Source organism: Harpegnathos saltator, unplaced genomic scaffold (genome assembly GCF_003227715.2).
Source record: "Harpegnathos saltator strain DR-91 unplaced genomic scaffold, Hsal_v8.6 scaffold406, whole genome shotgun sequence".
NCBI classification, from domain to species: domain Eukaryota; kingdom Metazoa; phylum Arthropoda; class Insecta; order Hymenoptera; family Formicidae; genus Harpegnathos; species Harpegnathos saltator.
This window is the reverse complement of record NW_020230213.1, coordinates 621,909-640,738: the sequence shown is the minus strand read 5'-3', so window position 1 is coordinate 640,738 and position 18,830 is coordinate 621,909. Positions and strand designations below refer to the sequence as shown.

The 18,830-nt window shown below is 35.5% G+C and overlaps 3 protein-coding genes and 1 long non-coding RNA gene across 11 annotated transcripts; 1 reads left to right on the top strand and 3 right to left on the bottom strand.

Moving 5' to 3' along the window:
* Positions 1-301: 301 nt before the first annotated feature.
* LOC105186570 (DNA-binding protein D-ETS-6) lies at positions 302-7,396 on the bottom strand. The gene is made up of 4 exons (XM_019842946.2): positions 7,023-7,396; positions 6,676-6,933; positions 993-1,257; positions 302-792 (listed from the first exon to the last, which is right to left on the bottom strand). The coding sequence occupies exons 1-4, from the start codon at positions 7,360-7,362 to the stop codon at positions 396-398; spliced, it is 1,260 nt and encodes a 419-aa protein (XP_019698505.2). The 5' UTR covers positions 7,363-7,396; the 3' UTR covers positions 302-395.
* A 2,540-nt stretch (positions 7,397-9,936) lies between these two features.
* On the bottom strand, positions 9,937-11,243 carry EMC7 (ER membrane protein complex subunit 7). Its single transcript, XM_011146820.3, has 4 exons — positions 11,044-11,243; positions 10,691-10,949; positions 10,550-10,624; positions 9,937-10,375 (listed from the first exon to the last, which is right to left on the bottom strand). The coding sequence occupies exons 1-4, from the start codon at positions 11,241-11,243 to the stop codon at positions 10,247-10,249; spliced, it is 663 nt and encodes a 220-aa protein (XP_011145122.1). The 3' UTR covers positions 9,937-10,246.
* Positions 11,244-11,772: 529 nt separating this feature from the next.
* On the top strand, positions 11,773-13,736 carry LOC112589137 (uncharacterized). Of its 4 annotated transcripts, XR_003113314.1 has the most exons (6): positions 11,781-11,921; positions 11,993-12,110; positions 12,260-12,490; positions 12,572-12,720; positions 12,816-13,003; positions 13,274-13,736. It is a non-coding gene; the product is annotated as an uncharacterized LOC112589137 (long non-coding RNA). The 4 variants fall into 4 exon arrangements; XR_003113315.1 differs by lacking the exon at positions 12,260-12,490 and having other exon boundaries at positions 11,773-11,913; positions 13,274-13,726; XR_003113312.1 differs by lacking the exon at positions 12,260-12,490 and having other exon boundaries at positions 13,274-13,726.
* Positions 13,737-17,330: 3,594 nt separating this feature from the next.
* Positions 17,331-18,822, bottom strand: LOC105186707 (uncharacterized). Of its 5 annotated transcripts, none has more exons than XM_019843010.2 (4): positions 18,404-18,822; positions 18,061-18,345; positions 17,756-17,977; positions 17,331-17,666 (listed from the first exon to the last, which is right to left on the bottom strand). In XM_019843010.2, the coding sequence occupies exons 1-3, from the start codon at positions 18,488-18,490 to the stop codon at positions 17,858-17,860; spliced, it is 492 nt and encodes a 163-aa protein (XP_019698569.2). In that variant the 5' UTR covers positions 18,491-18,822; the 3' UTR covers positions 17,331-17,666; positions 17,756-17,857. The 5 variants fall into 5 exon arrangements, 3 of the variants coding, with proteins under 3 accessions (XP_019698569.2, XP_019698570.2, XP_011145399.1); XM_019843011.2 differs by having other exon boundaries at positions 17,332-17,666; positions 18,061-18,330; XR_002162894.2 differs by having other exon boundaries at positions 17,333-17,666; positions 18,061-18,340; positions 18,404-18,821.
* Between the last annotated feature and the right edge of the window lie 8 nt (positions 18,823-18,830).

The window sequence follows — 18,830 nt, the reverse complement described above, 5'->3', positions numbered from 1 at the left end:
GATATCAAAAGGTAAAAATCAGTATATGTTAAATTAATCTTTTTACACACTACAGTGAACGACCAGGAACCTTAAGTACAATATTAATATATTTACAAGTGCTTACGTACTTATTAACATCGATCGATGTAACTAATATTAAAAATATTTTATATTTCGACCAAAAACTTTACTATTATCAATCATTATGTCTTTGAATATGGCATATCAAATAAATATTGGAATAGAATACTGATAAATCTCGACAATACTTTTTACAATATTTAACACTTTAAAATTCGAATATTCTGACAGCAAAATAAAAAAAAGAACAAAATAAACGATATTTACTCGAGCCATCAACTTCTAAAGTTGACGCTGCGTAATCACATACATTTAGTAGTGATTACAGTTTATTATGCAGGTGGTGAATATCTGTGATAGGGCCAACAATAATGTGGTGGCGGCGGTGGTGGCGGTGGCGGTGGTGGAGGCGGTGGCGGTGGCGGTGGCGGTGGCGGTGGCGGTGGTGGTGGTGGTGGTGGTGGTTGTTGAGCTAACGGCGACGGACCTGATTGCAACGAGGATGGTAAAGAATGTTGAGTAGGTGATGAGTTCGCTGGATACAAACGATGAGTACGATGTGCTTGATGATGAGGATGACAGTTTGCGTTTGTTACGCGCGACGACGTTGACGTCTCCAGCATGATACCAGCTTGTGATTGACAGGCCATCATCAAACCATGAAAATCGAACTTGTAAGCGTAACGTTTACCATGGACTTTCGTCATTATATTTTTGTCGTAATAATATCTGTGGAATAAAATACGTAATTTTTCAGCAATACTACACATTATTTTAAAGCGTTTGTGCTTGTAATTTACACGAGATAGAAGAGATAGATTTCTCTTTTAAAGCAGATTACAGAACATCTAAAGAGGATTTAACATATAAAAAACAAGCAGAAGAGGAATAGGTATCGGAACGCAGCCAATATCTGCTTATCGAATTACCTTAATGCGCGCGAGAGCTTGTCATAATTCATATTGGGTTTACTCTTGCGCTCGCCCCATCGACGGGCAACCTCGTCCGGATCGGTGAGTTTGAATTCTCCGTTCGAACCTTCCCATGCAATACAGGAAGAGTTGGACGAATCCGAGAGCAGCTCCAGCAAGAATTGCCAAAGCTGAACCTGTCCGCCTCCGACCGCCCCCGAACCTCCCGTTCCAGCCGTCGATCCAATGAGCGAGCAAGTTCGTTGTAGGAGGCTGATCCTTTCTACTAGCAGAAAACGAAATACGCATGCACCAAATCTCGTTCTCAGGTCATGAGATAGAAATCGTTTATTCCGTGAGAGAGAAGAGCGATGGTCGCCGCATTTTTCCAGCATACTTTGTCACTCACGCATGGTTTCTTATACTTTTTTGTCTATTGTCATCGGCGCAGATCTTCCGTCAAGTTCGTCAAGATGATAGTTGTAATGCTTTTGGATTATGCGGTTGCACGTGTGAAAGGATGTTAAATCCTACATTAGAATTAATATTCTACTCCTTATTCCTCTTCGTTGGAAAGCAAATATCATTATACCTGCCTTATCATATATCAACATCTTCTTTTGGTTAATCTTTCTTTTAGTCATACTTCTTTCGGTTATATTTCCTCTCCGCTACAAATACATTCGCATGTCTACGTATACAAACAAAGGGACAATAAAATATTACTGCGACAAAACAATATTATAATTTGCTTTTGACTGTTTTCAGCATATTTGCATCTATTTTAATTTTATAAACTGGAGCCAATTTTCTCATTTTCTTTCAATTTCTTTCTAGCACTGTGAGATAAAAGTTTGTCATTTCGAGCGGTTTTAGAAACAAAACATGTAAAAAAGAGTATTCTGATTTCTTTCATATAGAGTGTCTGGAATCTTATAAAAACGAAAAGTTGTGTAGATTAATCAGATCAAACTGAGAAGAAAAGTTAAGTGCCATTTTGCAAAAATTGCAATAGTTATTAATAATTGAAAATGACCATATCTAGAGGCTCTTTTAATTGATAAGTTGAAAATTTGCAATATTTATTTGCAAAACGGTAAAAGACTTTTTTGTTCAGAATGACCTAATCTACAATTATACGGCGGCTATTGCATCTAGTGATAGATATGAGTTTATTGAACCTTGAACCTGTCGTTAGGCATAATAGCCGTTATACAAGGTCCAGGATCTATTGAAAACGAAAAATTATGAAGATTAATCAGATCAAACTGAGAAGAAAAGTCAAGTACCATTTTACAAAAATCACAATAGTTATTAATGATTAAAAATGACCACATTTAGATGTTCTTTTAATTAATAACTTGAAAATTTACGTACTTATTTGCAAAATTATAGAGGATTTTTTTGTTCAGAATGACTTAATCTACAATTATACAGCGGCTATTCTATCTAGCAATAAATATGAGTATATTGAACTTTGAACTCTGAATTTTAAATATGTCGCTAGGCACAACAGCCGTCATATAATTGTAGGTTAAATATTCTGAACAAAAAAGTCCTTTTTTGCAAATAACCATTTTGCAAATAAGTACGCAAATTTTCAAGTTATCAATTAAAAAAGTTTTCAGATATAGTCATTTTTAATCATTAATAATTTAATAACTATTGCGATTTTTACAAAATGGTATTTCACTTTTCTTTTCAGTTCGATCTGATTAATATTCACAATTTTTCATTTCTAGAACATTCTGGATACCCTGTATGCATATTGGTCTCAGTAATATCCTAATTGTCATTCTACAAATACAAATGCGAACATACGTAATATAGTGTTCCTGACGACTTTTCTTGAGAGCTTTTCCGCCCTTCCTCCTTTTTTTTTCTTTTTTGTAAATTTTTGTTGTATGTTCATTCACTTATCTCCTTTCTACTGAATTTACCGTTATAAAGAATTGCAGCGGCCGAAGGATGCAATCTGGTGTCCTGCTGAAGGTGTAAAGGATGTGTCTGAATTCTCCACATTACGTGACGAATGTCGTATATCATAATATCTCAGCCTAATCCTGTGCCATATAAATGGCGTTTTCGAAAATCAGCGTGCGACAGGCCCGTCGTCATCTTTGCGGTTACGCGCATCGGAAATCCGTTTTATTCATTCGGCAGGACGACTGTCACTCTTAATCTCTGTCCGTTGTTTATTTGAAAGAAGAATAACATGTATTGCTGCAACGGCTTGTACAGCGGTGCAATAACATGAAATGTAATCTTACAAAGGCTTAGTGGCGTCGCGAGTCATGTAGCACGAGTAACTTCATCGCACAAGATGATGCGTTTGTCGTCTCGCAAGACGGTGAGAACGTTTCCTCCTCGACAAGTTAATTAATTTAAATCCATTTCTCGACATAATTAATCGAAATCCATTTCACCGATCAGCTCGATAGCACACGTCACACATATCATGCCGAGTTTACGCACACATGCGAGCAAGAGAAGTCAATCGACCGGACAATCGGACACGTCGATGGTGAGACGCATTTGGAATAAAACTCGCGAGTCTGTGGGCAGAGAGCGACTGAGCGACCTTTGCCCCTGGTTATTTCAGCCCTTATCGCCCCCACTCTTGGTCTTGGCAAGAACGGAATACCTTTACACCCCCTCTCTTCTGACGTATCGCGCTTAGAGCACTTACGACAGTAGTTACGACCTTTTGTCTCTTTTTCGCATGGACAATTTACGTTCAGGTTTCTTCAATACTTGAGATGATGCGACGCACGGTAAGGTGGTGAAGTTGCTAAAGATGCCGCGTTACGATTTTTATAAACGACATGTTCTTCGATAACTTTGCAATACTAATTGAATAATGCGACTCATGCGGATAATCCCGTAGGTATTCCCTCGCAATTTGGCCGCACAAATGGATTTTGCGAGTGCGTCATGATCACTCGAAATAACCATCATCATGTTTATCCAAATAGTATCTTCGTAAACGTTGTGCGTACATTTCACATTATTTCATCTCATGTTTACGAAGGTACAAACCGACAATGTGTACATCTCTCTCTCTCTCTCTCTCTCTCTCTCTCTCTCTCTCTCTCTTCTTTCTTTCCTCTTTTTCTCTCTTTTGCTCTTTCCTCTCGACGAAAGCACAGAACGAAGAGAACATATAAATCCGCATAATCGTTCGAGTTCGAATCGACGATCATCATTAAATATATCGCGAATTCACGTGCATATTGTATGCTTAACATGCAAAAGTAGATGGCGGAACAGCGGTGATACGAAGGCGTGACGAAGACACGATGCGTAAAATTATCCTGTATACATTGAAGATCCAGCGAATGTTTCTCGCTCATCACGAAAACAATATAGACGCGCCCCGCGGCGAGCTTACCGCCCCCAAGCCCGTTAGAGCTTGCCTTTGGAGGAGAGCAGAAAGAGGGGTAAAAGCGGTCGCAGCGAGCTCGTAACCCCACGTCGCACCACCTTGCCGCCACCCTAAACACTCGATGGTTTATTCATGAGGACTCTCTCACCGCGATAACACTGATTCGTTTAATAAACGGCTGCTACCGGGGCAAGATAGGTCGACACACACGCACACATAGAATGAAAGTGTGTGTGTGTATGTGTGTGTGTGTGTGTGTGAGAGAGAGAGAGAGAGAGAGAGAGAGAGAGAGAGAGAGAGAGAGAGAGAGGGAGAGAGAGGGCGAGAGAGCGAGCTACGTTATTCAAACAGACAATATATCTTCGAGGCTTACACTGCCACGACTGGGTTCTTCTTACTTTTCGCTTTTCTTCTTTCGCATCCGAAGAGATGACGTTACGCTTTCCTGTTTTTCGTATATAGTCTTCACTCAACAAGAGTTTAGTACTTAGCATGCGACAACGAGATCAATCGACTTAATGGAAATTTGCATTTCCTTGTATCTATGATGTATCCTGCACTATATCGCGCTGCAATTTGCAACGTTGCAAAGTTGAAGCGTTATTAAAAGATTTTGCGCTCGTGTGTTGTACGAAATATAATTATTTTTTGGATATCTATAACTATATTTTCTTATGAATACTATACATATTGTTATACCGTATTCTTCATTCCCCGTTAAAAAAAATGCGCATTATATTTCAGTATACTTTTACCTCGATCAGTCTTTAGAGAAATTCAGAGACGAGAAAAGTTCAGGGACGAAACTATCGCCGGCTATACCGATATTTACTTTTCTACTGGACCGTGTTTATCTGTAATAGATCTCAGCCATCGTTAAAGCTTTAGATAAGCTCGAGTAGGACCAGGATCGGCCCTTGGGGAACGGTTAGTCTCTTCCGGTCATTCTCCATCGAACTCTGACAGGTCCATGAGCAGACCCCCATTAACCTTTCCTAAGCTTTGCTATTGGTCATTTAATGCTTTAAATTTATTTTCCTGCAACTGACGACAAAGAGTTAAGACATATCGAATTACTTTAACCCTTTCGTGCCTAATTTTTTTCTAGGAATAATTTGCATTCACGTCTTACTAAAGGTTTTTAGGGTTGCTGATTATAAATCTGTAGTTAAAATTTCAAAATTCAAAATAGCGAATCCAGTATGGCGAACCAAAATGTAAAATTTTCTTGGATTTGAATAAAATTCATATTCCAGAGATTTTTGGGGTCGCTGATTATGAATCTGTAGTCAAAATTTCAAAATTAAAAATGATAAATTCAATATGCACAGCGTGTAAAGTTCCATTCTGTTCCATTCCATGCTTCAAAACATTCTACGAAATGTGAATAAAATTTAGTCAACCTTTTTTATTTACTTTTTGTCAGCTACATTATATATTGAATTTGAAAATTGTTACTTTAGATTTGTTATCAGCGACTCAAAAAACCCCTGAAAAATGAATTCTCAAATCCAAAAAAATTTCACATTTTGGTCTGCCATCTTGAACCCGCCATTTTGAAATTAAGTAGCAATTTTGTTTCATATAGCCCTTACGTTGACCTTCAAAATGAGCCTAGGAAGAACTTGCTATCTTAATTTTTATGGAATATATATATATATTTTTCACTTTTACCCTATTTTACGAGTATTTGATGAGATATGCAGATTGGAGGATGAAACTAACAAGGATATTGATTTTTGTACGAAAAGTCCTATCTTTCCTCTTTAAAATCAGCTTAAGAAGAAGTCGCTATCTTTATTTTTGTGGGAAATATGAATTTTTAAAGTTCTAGAATATATATGTCCCACCAGGCACGAAAAAGTTAAACATATGACTTAAATCTCAATTAGTTTCGAATATTATTCAAAATTCCACAGTCTTCTGCGAGTTTCGAAAGTCTCAAATGTTTGAAGTCTTACAAATTGAAGTCCTACAAATTAATTATTAACGCGACTTAATCCATATTTCTCGTTTAATCTACAATCTATAATTTACTATAATCTATTATTGAGATACGTAGGAACAGTTACGAGGCTTTCAAAACTCGTAAAATTCTTCAAGAGTTTCGGAATATTTTCGAGAATTTCCGGATAATAGTTTAATGTGTTTCAAATTTTCGTACAATCGAGTACTTTAAGGCAGAGATTCCAACACCCAACATCTCAGAAGAAAGTGACCAAAGGGAGAAAAAGCGCATTCTCAAGAATTTGATTATTACATGTTCATTATTACATATTATTATTATATCTTTCGATTAAGATTACCTCAACTTACCAGTGCTGTTTATGTTCTCCTGAAGTAAATCAGGAGTATGTACGCCAGTAGCTTGTAGACGAAGGTGACCCAAGTGTTGGGCCAGAAGACGACCTCCTGCTGCACCGCCGATATCTTGCCAATTTCGTAAGGACAATTTCAATAGTTCCTTCCCGGTTGACGGAAGTATCGTGGCGATCGGCGTTGGTCTTATCGAGAATGTTCGACTACACCATGAAATCCACGAAGCTATATGGCTCGAGTTCCACTTAGATGGATCTGAAGGTCAAAATCAATAAAATATATCTCTTATCTAATAGATATATCTTAATGCAGTTTTCACTGTCATTCATCGAATAGATATTCACCGGATGGCACCATAATCCATTTAGATTCTAAACGATCGTTGAGATCTTTATCGTTTAAGTTTTTCTCACTACTCGTCAATGTATTTTCGTCTTCGATTTCAACGTTATTAGTTATACACACATGCGTATATGAGAGAGTTTGCTTGTAATTCGAAGATATTTGTGTCCTCTTAATAACCTTTCCTCTTGCCTTGGATTTTGATTCTGATTCTGATTTCGAACTTAATTTTGAAGAAGCTTTCGACAGTATCCGAAGTTGTAAATCTAAGTCTTGATTAACCTCGGCAATGCGACAGCAGAATTTCTGCTTTTCCTTCGTATTTCCTTGACTCGTTATCATTTTATTCTATCGTGGGAAAGTTCTCCTGACGATGCAAACGGTATCAAAGAAGATTTTCGTCGTCGACTGTTGGAATGGCGAGTTTATCAGTTGATTATGACAATACGTTCATGTCATTTCAGGAAAAGATTAACTCGTTTCATTTCTTTCCCACCAAACTTGATCACTCTTGTTTCAATCACACAATTTCATCACTTCTGCACACCAAGCTGAATTACACCGATTGTTCACACATTGTTCACTAAACACGAACGTTGTAGACATACAATTGATTTAGTCTAACTACTTTTCTTGTAGATACGAGTGCCGTTGTGATGCGATATTATTGCAGAGTGATGCTCCTCGTGATCTAGTCGATGTGAATGAAATAAAATCGGAACAAGCCAACGCAAGGCGAGGCAAGGCGAGAGAAAGCGAGACCGGTCAAGTCTGAGTACGACGAAGACTCGATTGGCGAAATATGGATTCCCAGAATCAAGGAGGTACACTCAGCCGCTCGACCTCCGTTGCTTTCGGCTCCGTGCATCGCCGAACGCTGAATCACACACCCTGATTGCTCATCTTTATTCGTGTACTTTTTTTCATCTTGTTAATTCCCATCGGGGTAGGGTTACAACACACCATAGAAACGACGTCCGGCTTTGATACGTCATTTAAAATAATACTTACCTTTCTGATTGACCGTTGCAATATAACCGTATATTTGACGAATTGTATACATTAGATCACCTGAGAATTCGCAGCTTCGATAAAGAAACACATGCCTTTTTGCCATTCGTCAAAAATAAAGATCATAGCTCTTCGCGTCATATATACTATACACACAACTTGCATATTATGTGCAGATGTGATACTTTAACTCAATGCAAACGATACACATCGTCGTTATATTCAAATGCTGTTTGCCATTTATTCGGTATTTAGACAGTCCAGATGCGAATTAGTCATACTACTCTAGAAAACATACTTAATACGATAGTGAAGCTAACCGGTTTTTTGTCAGGTGATACGATCGTCAATGTTCCGAGAATATATCCTTCCCTTCCTGTCCTTTTCCATCGTTATTTATTCAATTAGACCTTTTTCCATTCGTCACACGCAAGATATAATGAAAATCATAAAACAACATAAAACAACATTATATCTTTTGTTAACTTATCAACCTTTAGAAATTTCAAAATCATCAAATTAACAAAAGTCAGGACGCTATTATAATAATATATTCTTGAGACCAGATAGAGTAAAAAAATCTAGTACTATTTTTTCTTCCGACAAATAGCGAGATATTGTAAGTTAAATATTGAAAGTTACCGAGTTTTCTTTAAATATCTAAAAAAATATTAGGCAAATAAAAAAATGTTTCAGACAAAAGTTGTTAAAATTAATTGGTAAAAAAAGATGATATAATAGAAAATGGGGGTTTTCGTTTAAAAAAATTAAGTTGACCTTGACCTGACCTTAGCAACTCCACTCAAGGTCAAACTAATAAGGCTAATAGATAGACCTCTTGAAACCTTATAACTTTTGTTTACAACATTTCTTTCAAGAACGTAACCCTTCTGAGATATTCAAGGGTCCTCATCTTTTTTACTCACCTTGTATAACGTTTACGTTATGCAACAATTACATTGTTGAGTAAGAAATTACAATTAGCAGCTGTGTTACATGTTACATTATGTTTATTGGGATTGAAATAGAAAACATGTTTGATATCGCGTTTGTAGTTATATTATACAAATATATTCGATACGCACATCTGTTTCGTGACCGTCTGCTAATACTTTTAAGAATTTTAACGTTCTTCCTAAAGATTGTTAGTCGAATTTGAAGTTTAAGCACAACCAGTGCTACACCTATTTATTGAACGCTTCGATTAGATTGGCTATAGTAGAGCTGGACACGATCTGCACATTTCGGGCGAAATTCAGTAGGTGACGCCTACCGTCCCCCTCGCACCGCTCCGCGCTCAGCGGCCGAGGTGACGATCGCGGTACACTCAGGCCCGTCGCTGTATAAGAAATCAGCTGGGGCATCACATTATCATTAAAATTGTTTCCTCGTTTAATAATCACGTTAAAATATATATGTTTATGCGTTATATATGTACGTATGTATGCGTATATATATATATAAAAAATATATATATGTATTAAATACGTAAGTATGTATATTTTAAAGTGATTATTAAACGAGGAAACAATTTTAATGATAATGACGCCTCAGCTAATTTCTTATACAGCGACGGGCCTGAGTGCACCGCGATTGTCACCTCGGCCGCTGAGCGCGGAGCGGTGCGAGGGGGACGGTACACATCACCTACTGAATTTCGCCTGAAATGTGTAAATCGTGGCCATGGTATCGCTTCTCATTACATTGCAGAAGCCATTACGATGTGAACGATATTAAAATTAATATAATCCTTGAATACGTTTGTTTTTTGTGCAATTTCCTTTGTCTTAAAAAATTTATTGTATTGTATATTATAACAACAGATTTATTGAATTCTGAATCATCTTTAGAATATCATAATTTATATCTAATCATATTGTTATAGAAGAAAATTATACAACACAATAGTAGTGTAACATTTATTAAGTTTCCTATTTACATAGATATAAACTGTGGATATTAAGAAACACAAAATTATCACTCTAATTATTAAAATACAACCAACCACTGGCATATTAAGTAATTTTTAACTATTGAAACAGCAATACTTAGATCATATTAATTGCTGCAGTCCTATAAGACTCCATATATTTATAACATTTCTCAGTTTTTCAGATAATGTCTTATGTCTTATATAAAATGTCAACATCTCTTTTCAAAGATATTTTAAAGATTAAAGTAAACACATACATATAATTATCTATAAACAATATAATTATTGCCTTTTCTTCGCAGGTTTTACTGCCTTTGATTTTTGTTTTTCTCCTCCCGAAAGAAAAGATGTTATTACTTCAGACATTTCTGGCATATTATAAATAGTCAAATTATTTAATTGCTCCATTTCCTATAAAATATATATAATTCAAATATGACTATCAAAAAATAGAACATATCTATAATAAGCTACATAATATTCTATTTATATAGAAGGTATATAGATACATTGAAAACATTTTTTTATCTATCTATTTCTATATATACATGTTGGAATGTTTTCTTGAAAAAATATTTATTTTACCTTTCTAGTTTCAGGATCATTCATTATTTTCGGTAGAATCATAATTAGTACAAGTGGTAGAACCATCATTAGAACCTACAAAGAAAAAAGTAATAATCAAAGAACTAAAGGAACAAGTCCAAATTAAAAAATTTACTATACCATAGGATTGAATAAAAAGTCAGTCATCCGCCATTGCTCCCTAACTTGGAAATATCGAAATGGTGCTAAAGGCCTCATTTTTAAGGGATAAGGTACTTGAATAACTTGTGATGTTTGTATCAAATTTACTTTTCGTGCTCGGAATTTTCCTTTAGAATTAATTTCTACCCTGACTGGCTCATAAACATAATTTGGATTCACCACTTCAACCATATAGGAACCTGATGGGACATTCGTAATGATAAATGTGCCATCCTCTCTGAAATAATACAACATTTATATTTGTTATTTTATGTAATTATTGTATAACAGTATATATGAAGTATTTGTTAAAATATATATATATATATAACCTTAAAAAACCATAATGTTCACCACCGTTAGCCATTACATGTGTCATGAGTTGCCATCCAGTGGATGCCGTATTATCCCAGGGAAATACTTTTCCTTCAATCACGTATAAATCCGTAGACGCATCTTCTTCATGTTCTGCTATTACATATCGCTCGCACAAATTCGAAATAATAAAGAATAAATACACAATTCCCTTCATAACGAATAGCAAGTGATCGCTTGCTTTATACTAGAGATGTCCGATATCAATTGTATCTATAATCGATTTTTTCTTTTCGATACATGCAAATTTTTAATCGAATATGGCCGAACTCGATTATGGTAAGAATCGATACTTTTGAACCGATTATTGACCATCTCGTCTTTACAGAAAAGCATTTCATTGGCTACCGTATCAGGAACCATTAACCAATCAACTTCTTGCTTTTTAACAGCATCAGTCTTTTTTAATCTGGCATCGTTTCATCAAGGTCCGTAAATAGAGGAACGGAACATACTATGTACACTCACAGACATAAAGGTTTGTACCCGTTTTTTTGCAACTTTCGGAACGCATCCCGACTCGAGAAAAATGAAAGCTGCTGCTCCGCCTGCGGAGCACGCCTGCGCAGTAACTCACAACGAAATGCAAGAAATGAAATATATGTAGTATGACATAAGTATGTCAACAATGGCCGCGTTCAGTAGAACAAAGTCAGAGAGCGCTTAGTGATTATTGTCTGTGATTGGAGCATTCTTTTAGATTCTTCATAGACCCAGAAGTATTTACCAATCAGGAGCGAGGTTCAGTGGAAAATCTAGTAATGTTGTCCAACTGTTGAGTCTGCTGAATGCAGCCACTCATTACGCTCAGTGGAGAAAACCACTCAGTGAGCGAGTTAGTGACTATTGGTCCTTACTGTTAAATCCTTACATTCAGACCAATAACGTTGACGAATTATTCCACAGTTGCTCAACCGTTGAATGTCGTGCACTCAATTCTTACATTTTAAAAAATCAGCGGAGGGATAAATACACAGTGCAAGTCATTCAAATGGGAATGCGTCTTTTGCAAGGTATTGAACAGGTATGTATATTAAATTTTAATTGAAATCGTATTTTTTTAGTCACTAATCGCTCACTGAGCAGTTTTCTCCGCTGAACGCAATGATTGTTGACATAATTATGTCATACCACGTATATTTCATTTCTCGCATTTCGTGAGTTACTGTGCAGGCGTGCTCCGCAGGCGGAGCAGCAGCTCATCTTTCTCGAGATGGGATGCGTCCCGAAAGTCATTAAAAAAAAGTGACAACCTTTATGTCCGCGACCGTACATACATGTAGTATTAGGGCTGTTACGTCCTGGACAAGCATAGAACATGCAATGTCTATATTTATTTGGTTTACTTCGGATCAGCGCTATTCTTGTCCAAATCTTTATTATTTGAATCTGTTGCTTTTGGAGGTGGGTTACTGTTAGGTTTAAAAATAATAATACTCTCGCTAGTGTTGAATTTAACTTCAAATATATTTCCCTTTACTTCAGATTTTATTCTCGGAACCGAAGATTTTGATGGATCTGTTTTGAAAACAGCCAGGTCGAGCGTACCTGGATTATAATAACTTTTTAACAGACGTCTAAATTGTATCCGCCGTCCGGCTCTTCTTGTTCTTTTCGGCATGAGAGATTTTTAGGTAATATTTATTTTAACAATATCTATAATAGAGTAGATGGAAGGGACGTGGTTAAGTTTGAAGAATAAAAAGGCGAATGGTGCTCGTGGTTCAAGCACAATATTCTTAAAGTAAAGAAGAGAAGAACTGTGCTCGTGGTTCAAGCACTACGTTCTGGGAAAAAGGGAGGAATGGTGCTCGTGGTTCAAGCACAACACTCTTAAGGTAAAAAAAAGAAGAACAGTGCTCGTAGTTCAAGCACGGCGTTCTGAAAAAAGAATGAAGATAATAAGAGGGAAGAGAGGTAAAGAAATCTGTACACACATATATATATATATATTATGAAATTACTCTATATTGTTAAGTTTAAAAATTCATACACTAAATTTAATGTAGTTAATAGCTGGCTCAATACTTATTCAAGTAAAAGAAATGATTCTCTATACTATCATTATGAGGAAAAGAGGCTCGTTCGACCTTTAATGATTTGGATTTTACGTCTTAACAAACGTCTTAGCATTTGCAGATGGAGTCCCAAGAACAATAATCTTTAATACCGACCTTTTGATTCCAGGCTCAAGACCCTTTGGCAACCGGCTAACAAGAGGCTCAGCGAAAGACTATCTGATGGCTAATTGGAGGCTAACAAGAGACTGCTTAGAGACTGCCGAGAGACTGCCTAGAGACTGACTAGAGACTGACGAGAGACTGCTTAGAGACTGACGAGAGACTGCCTGCGCGCGAAGAGCCGAACCCTTTTTATACCCAAGCCCGACACTATGGATATCAATTGAGCGTCTTTTCCTAATTCACCATTCGTTATTTATTGGTTAAAAAATATAAAAATGTTATTATCTAGTAATTAAAATTATACTTAATCATATGTAGCGTTTGGTAATTCAGTTATCTCGTTGTTGGCTGATTTATTAATAAAATTATGTTTTACTAAGAAATGGAAATGTTGTTATTGATTTCCTTTGGTATAATATAAGAATTTGGAAACTTAAAAGAATTATTTCATTCGGGCGTAGTAATCATTAAAGTTAAATAATACGAATAGATCCTCTTATAATTTTAAAGCACATATACATTAGGATAGGCGGTTTGACAATAATATTTGAGGAATTATTTGCGAAATATGATGGCAATTATTTAATATCATTTAAAAGGAAGAAAAATAGAAGAAAAAAAGGAAATTATTTTTCTCTTCGAGTCTTTGTTTCAGGTCTTTGTTTAGTTCACAGAACGTGGGACAGCTATCACTCGATGATATCTATAACATAAACACATTCCAATATGTGTGCGGCTGTGCCCGAACGAAATCGTTCTTAGTCCCCGAGACAAATGAATTTATAAGCAACTCTAAATTTATTTCTTAAATTTTCTTATTCTCTCTTTTCCTATTTTATATATTTACTATGTCGATGTCTGCTTCAGTCCTATGTTAATATTAATTTTATTTCAAAATATGCTATTTATGATTATTTTTATGTTATTTAGTTGTTTGATAATCTATCGCTTACTAAACGAAGCAAGAAGGTAGAAGGAAGAGAGATAAAGAAGAAGATAGATGATGATTCAGTAAATAGTTTCGAGTGTTAATGATATTATATTATATTAACGATAAAAGACGGCAGAAGTACCTGTTGATTGCAGAGGTGTTTGTAGGAGGCGTTGCAGTTGGATTAGTCGATGATAGGTAAGGATTTGATTGGGTAGGAAAAGGTATGGTGAGTTTTGGTGAGAAGATAGGGAATTTTAATATGGTGGGACGTTACAGCAGAGAGAAACCTGAAAGCGGGCATGGCTGCATTTACAGCGTTATGGAAAAATTGGCTGATTCGCAGCGCCAACTGGGTCCATTTTTCATGGACATGAACTACTAAGCCAATGTCCACGATTTGTTGGTACTATTCCGTGCTATGTCCATAATTATTTGGTTTTGTTCTGTGCTATGTTCACGAGCGAGCTAGATTAGTTAGATAAAAACGAAGAATCGGTCTTTGTCTCACCACCAGCGAATAGACAATCGCGACGAAGCGAGCTAGCAGCGATGTTACCGTAAGGCAGATGTCGCCGTCTCCCCTTTCACCCCCTTATTTTCCTTTCCACATTGTTTTATATTCATAATTCGAGAAGAAAATAATTTCGAGAGTTCGGACGATTTCTAGCAATAACGACAGAGATAACACGCGGCCACATTAATTTGTCATGACTTTTATATTACTTATAATTACATAAACGCCCATATATTATAGATAATTATTGCGCGTATGTTTTAATATTGTACAATATGGTATATAATAACAACAACTTCATTTCTTGCAGTAATTTTTTTAAGATCTTCGTTGAGGTCGTGAATTAATTTTTTTCTTCATCAATCAGTTTTCTGCAAAAATTAAGATTTTTTAAATAAAATAGAAAATAGAAATAAAATAGAAAATGTTCCTCTTCTCTTCTCTCCGAAGAGTTAATTAAAAAATATGTACTCCACAAAGTCAATTAACAAATGTGTAGTCAGAAGAGTCAATTCAAAAGTGTACTCCGAAAAGTCAATTTAATAGCGTATTCCGAAGAGTCAATTTGAAAGCGTACTCTGAAAAATCAAATTAATATTGTAATCCGAAAAGTCAATTTATAATAGAATATTTACTTCGATGATTCAGCTAAAGAAAAAGATATTTATTATTATATTCAGAGAATAATATTTAATTTATTATTTATACTTATCTTACTTATGCTTACCCTACATATGCTTCTTTGAATGAAAAATTTAATTTGTTGACTGATTCAGATTCAGATTTGTTAAAATATCTCTTATGCGCAACTCTTGAACATGTAGGTAGTAAAATAACTTTTTTTCTTTACGAATTTTATAAACTTTTCACGAACATAAAAATTGAAAGATTCGCAGAGAACAAATAACTTTTCTTGAACATTTAAATCAAAGGAAAATCTTTTCCTATTAATAAAGAATGAATAATTAATATCTCACACAAGAGGAATCTTCATCCTTGAAATCACCGTGCGATTTTGCTTTTAGAAAAATATAATATTGATGTAATAGTAACAAATGCTATCCAAAAACGGTGCAAATCTTAAATGTTTTTGAGAAATGTAGTTTGAAGTTGTCTTTTCTGTTAATGTCGTTATAGCAGAAGAATTACCAATTTGCTTCAGTAGCGCAGTGGATCAGACTTTGTGATATGAGCGTAGAGGTTGTGTTCGAGTGTTATTTTTACTATCACAGGGAGAACTATGTAGAATGTATAATAATACGCAGACAAATTCTTTACATAATCATACTTATTTCTTTTAGCATGAATAAAAATGATCAATGCTAACGTGATAAGTGTATATCGCAATTGTACGTGTACGCAATTGTATACATACAAACACACATACACACGTATACCAATGATGTCAAAACCGAACAATTCGTGAAAACTTTTTATTGATCGCAATTGTACGCAAAGACGAAAGAGAAGTACACGGGTCCCCGCGGATATCTCGTCATATTAATTGTCTATGAGCTGATAAACAATTGACCTCCGGTATTTACAAGTTACGCTTGTCCGCAGCTTGTTCGGTTTTGATATCATTGGTATCAGTGATGCGAATTTGGTGACGGGCTTGCACGAGGATTCTCCCCCCCCCCCCTCCATAACGCACACAGTCAGCTCGGTCAATCCGTATGAGCCACGCGATCGGCAATTGTCGATGCGCCGAGCGAGCGAGCGAAAGAGAGAGAGAGAGAATACCATTCCCTCCTTGTCGCTCTCGAACCCTCGCTCAGCGAGCGAGCCTAATTCTTTCTACCCATAATCTGAATCGCGGGCGCGACTGTCTCTCTCTCCTTTCCTCTCTATGACAATACTGAAAAGTTTTGTCTACTCGACGCACCGAAATTATTACAAATAATATTTTATTATTAATATTATTTGTAATATATATTATTTGTAATATTATTATTTATAATTTTATTTGTAATTGTATAATAAGATTACAAATAATACAAATTTTTACAAATTTTATTTGTAAAAATTTATATCATTCGTAATATTATTTGTAATAGTATTAATAATATTCGGCGCCAAGAAAATGAAATATATTTTATTAATAATTTTGCGGAGTCGGGAAGGTTCACAAGTTTGATTATTGAATTGTTTAATAATATTTTAAGAATAATTTTAAGTTATACAAGGATGTAGTATGAAATATAAAAGAATATTGTAACAGAATCAAAAAGTACGAAATGAAACCTCTTTGCTTTTATTACAATATCCTGTAAGTTAATAAATATTTTTCATACAGTATTAAATAATCTCCAAAAACAATTACATCCGTGAAATTTTCTATCTGCGCGAAAAAAAAATTCACAAAATATATTTGTTTCGTCGCTCTAAATGAGAAAACTCTCAGAACAATGTCATAGTTGTTCAGTGCACTATTCAATAAAAATATAATAATACTATGTTTGTATGTGTGAAGAATATTTGCTAACTTACAGGATATTGTAATAAAAGCAAAGTTTTATTTCGTACTTCTAAGGCCAAGACTTATTAAACGGCTAAAGACATATTCGAATTGATCTTGCCTTAATTGGTCGGATCAGTGATCGGTCTTGCTTTAAGTTCCAAGCCTCATAACTCGGAAAGTACTCGATGAAATGTAACTTTGTTAGAGTGTTTGGAATGCTCTCGAGATAAGCTACAAGAATATGTAATAAAAAATCGTAGTTTCTATTTAAAAAAACATTAATGACCTTGGCCTGCGTCGTACTCGGCATGAGTCGCAACTGTTCAGGTTTGACGTTAATTTAACAAAACCAGAAATACAAGGAGTGTCATGATCGATCCACTGCATATATAACTTTTGCTGAGAGTTCTCATGACAACCAAAAGATCTTGAAAACAATGAACTTTATCCACTATATTTAACTTGACAACTTCATCCCCAAGTCGGACCTGAAAATGAAAATTTTTCAATTATACTTGTGAAATATTACCAAAGTTAATACAATTTTATTTTATTATGGATCAGATATAAAAATTACCTCTACACTCATGTCCTTTTTCACTATTACCGTTTTCGTTGTATATTTCCCAGAATCACCATAGTAAAAAAGAATTATGCCATCAGGTAATAACCCTATTCCCTATTCAATTGTCTCGCTGGAATGCTCTGGAGCTTCGAAGTTTCTTTTCAGTGCCTCGATGGTGTATTCTATTGCTTCGTTCTCTTGGGTAGGTAGTGCGCCCTCAAGCGGAGTAGAAACCTAAAAATTTCCATTTTTTAATGTAGAGAATAATTTATCTCAAATATGTTTTCGAAGCATATTTATATCGATTTTCAACTTACACATAAACTTTTGTCTCCTGTACTCATAAACTTTCCTCCAAAATTATCTTGACGAACATCAAAAATACATGGTATACTATCTTGATTCAATTTAAATTTTTCACGTGGTATTTCGTTTATTATTCCAGCCTTCAAGACAGTTCGGAAAGTCCGCTCAACATCGCTGTCCTTGAAATGTTTATCGCAAACACGTAAATATTTTCGAGTAGCGTTTCCCTTACTCAGAAACAGAGAAACCTTATCAATCCAGATTTGATTTTCATGAGGATACTGAGAAAAACTAAACTGATTGTATGTTTTCTTGAGAAAATGATTGTTATTCATTTTTTCATAATATACTTACCTTCGGAAATTCGAATAGCATCCTTTTATTCGGACCCAAATTGGGACATTTACTCTCACAATTCACAATGCAACACACTTTAGACATGATTTCACTTTTTTTTTAAACAACGGTTCGCAACAATGTAAAGATTCGAACTTTAAGGTTATATTGGACGACGCTCCGCCTCCGAATTTCGAAGTCCAGCATGCGTAGTTCATGAATTAGCCGGCAACCATACCGCGAACAGCGCCCATGTAATGAGACCATATTTTGACTCACCCCCACCACTGGAGTTCGGTCCCCTGTTCTCTAGTCTTCTTGAATGCACCCTAGGTATATCTTGTACAATATGAAGCAAATCAACTTTTTCATTCTGATTAACTGCCAACTTCGGCTTCATTTTGTAGACGGAATGCCTCGTCTAGATATATGCGTCATTGCGCAT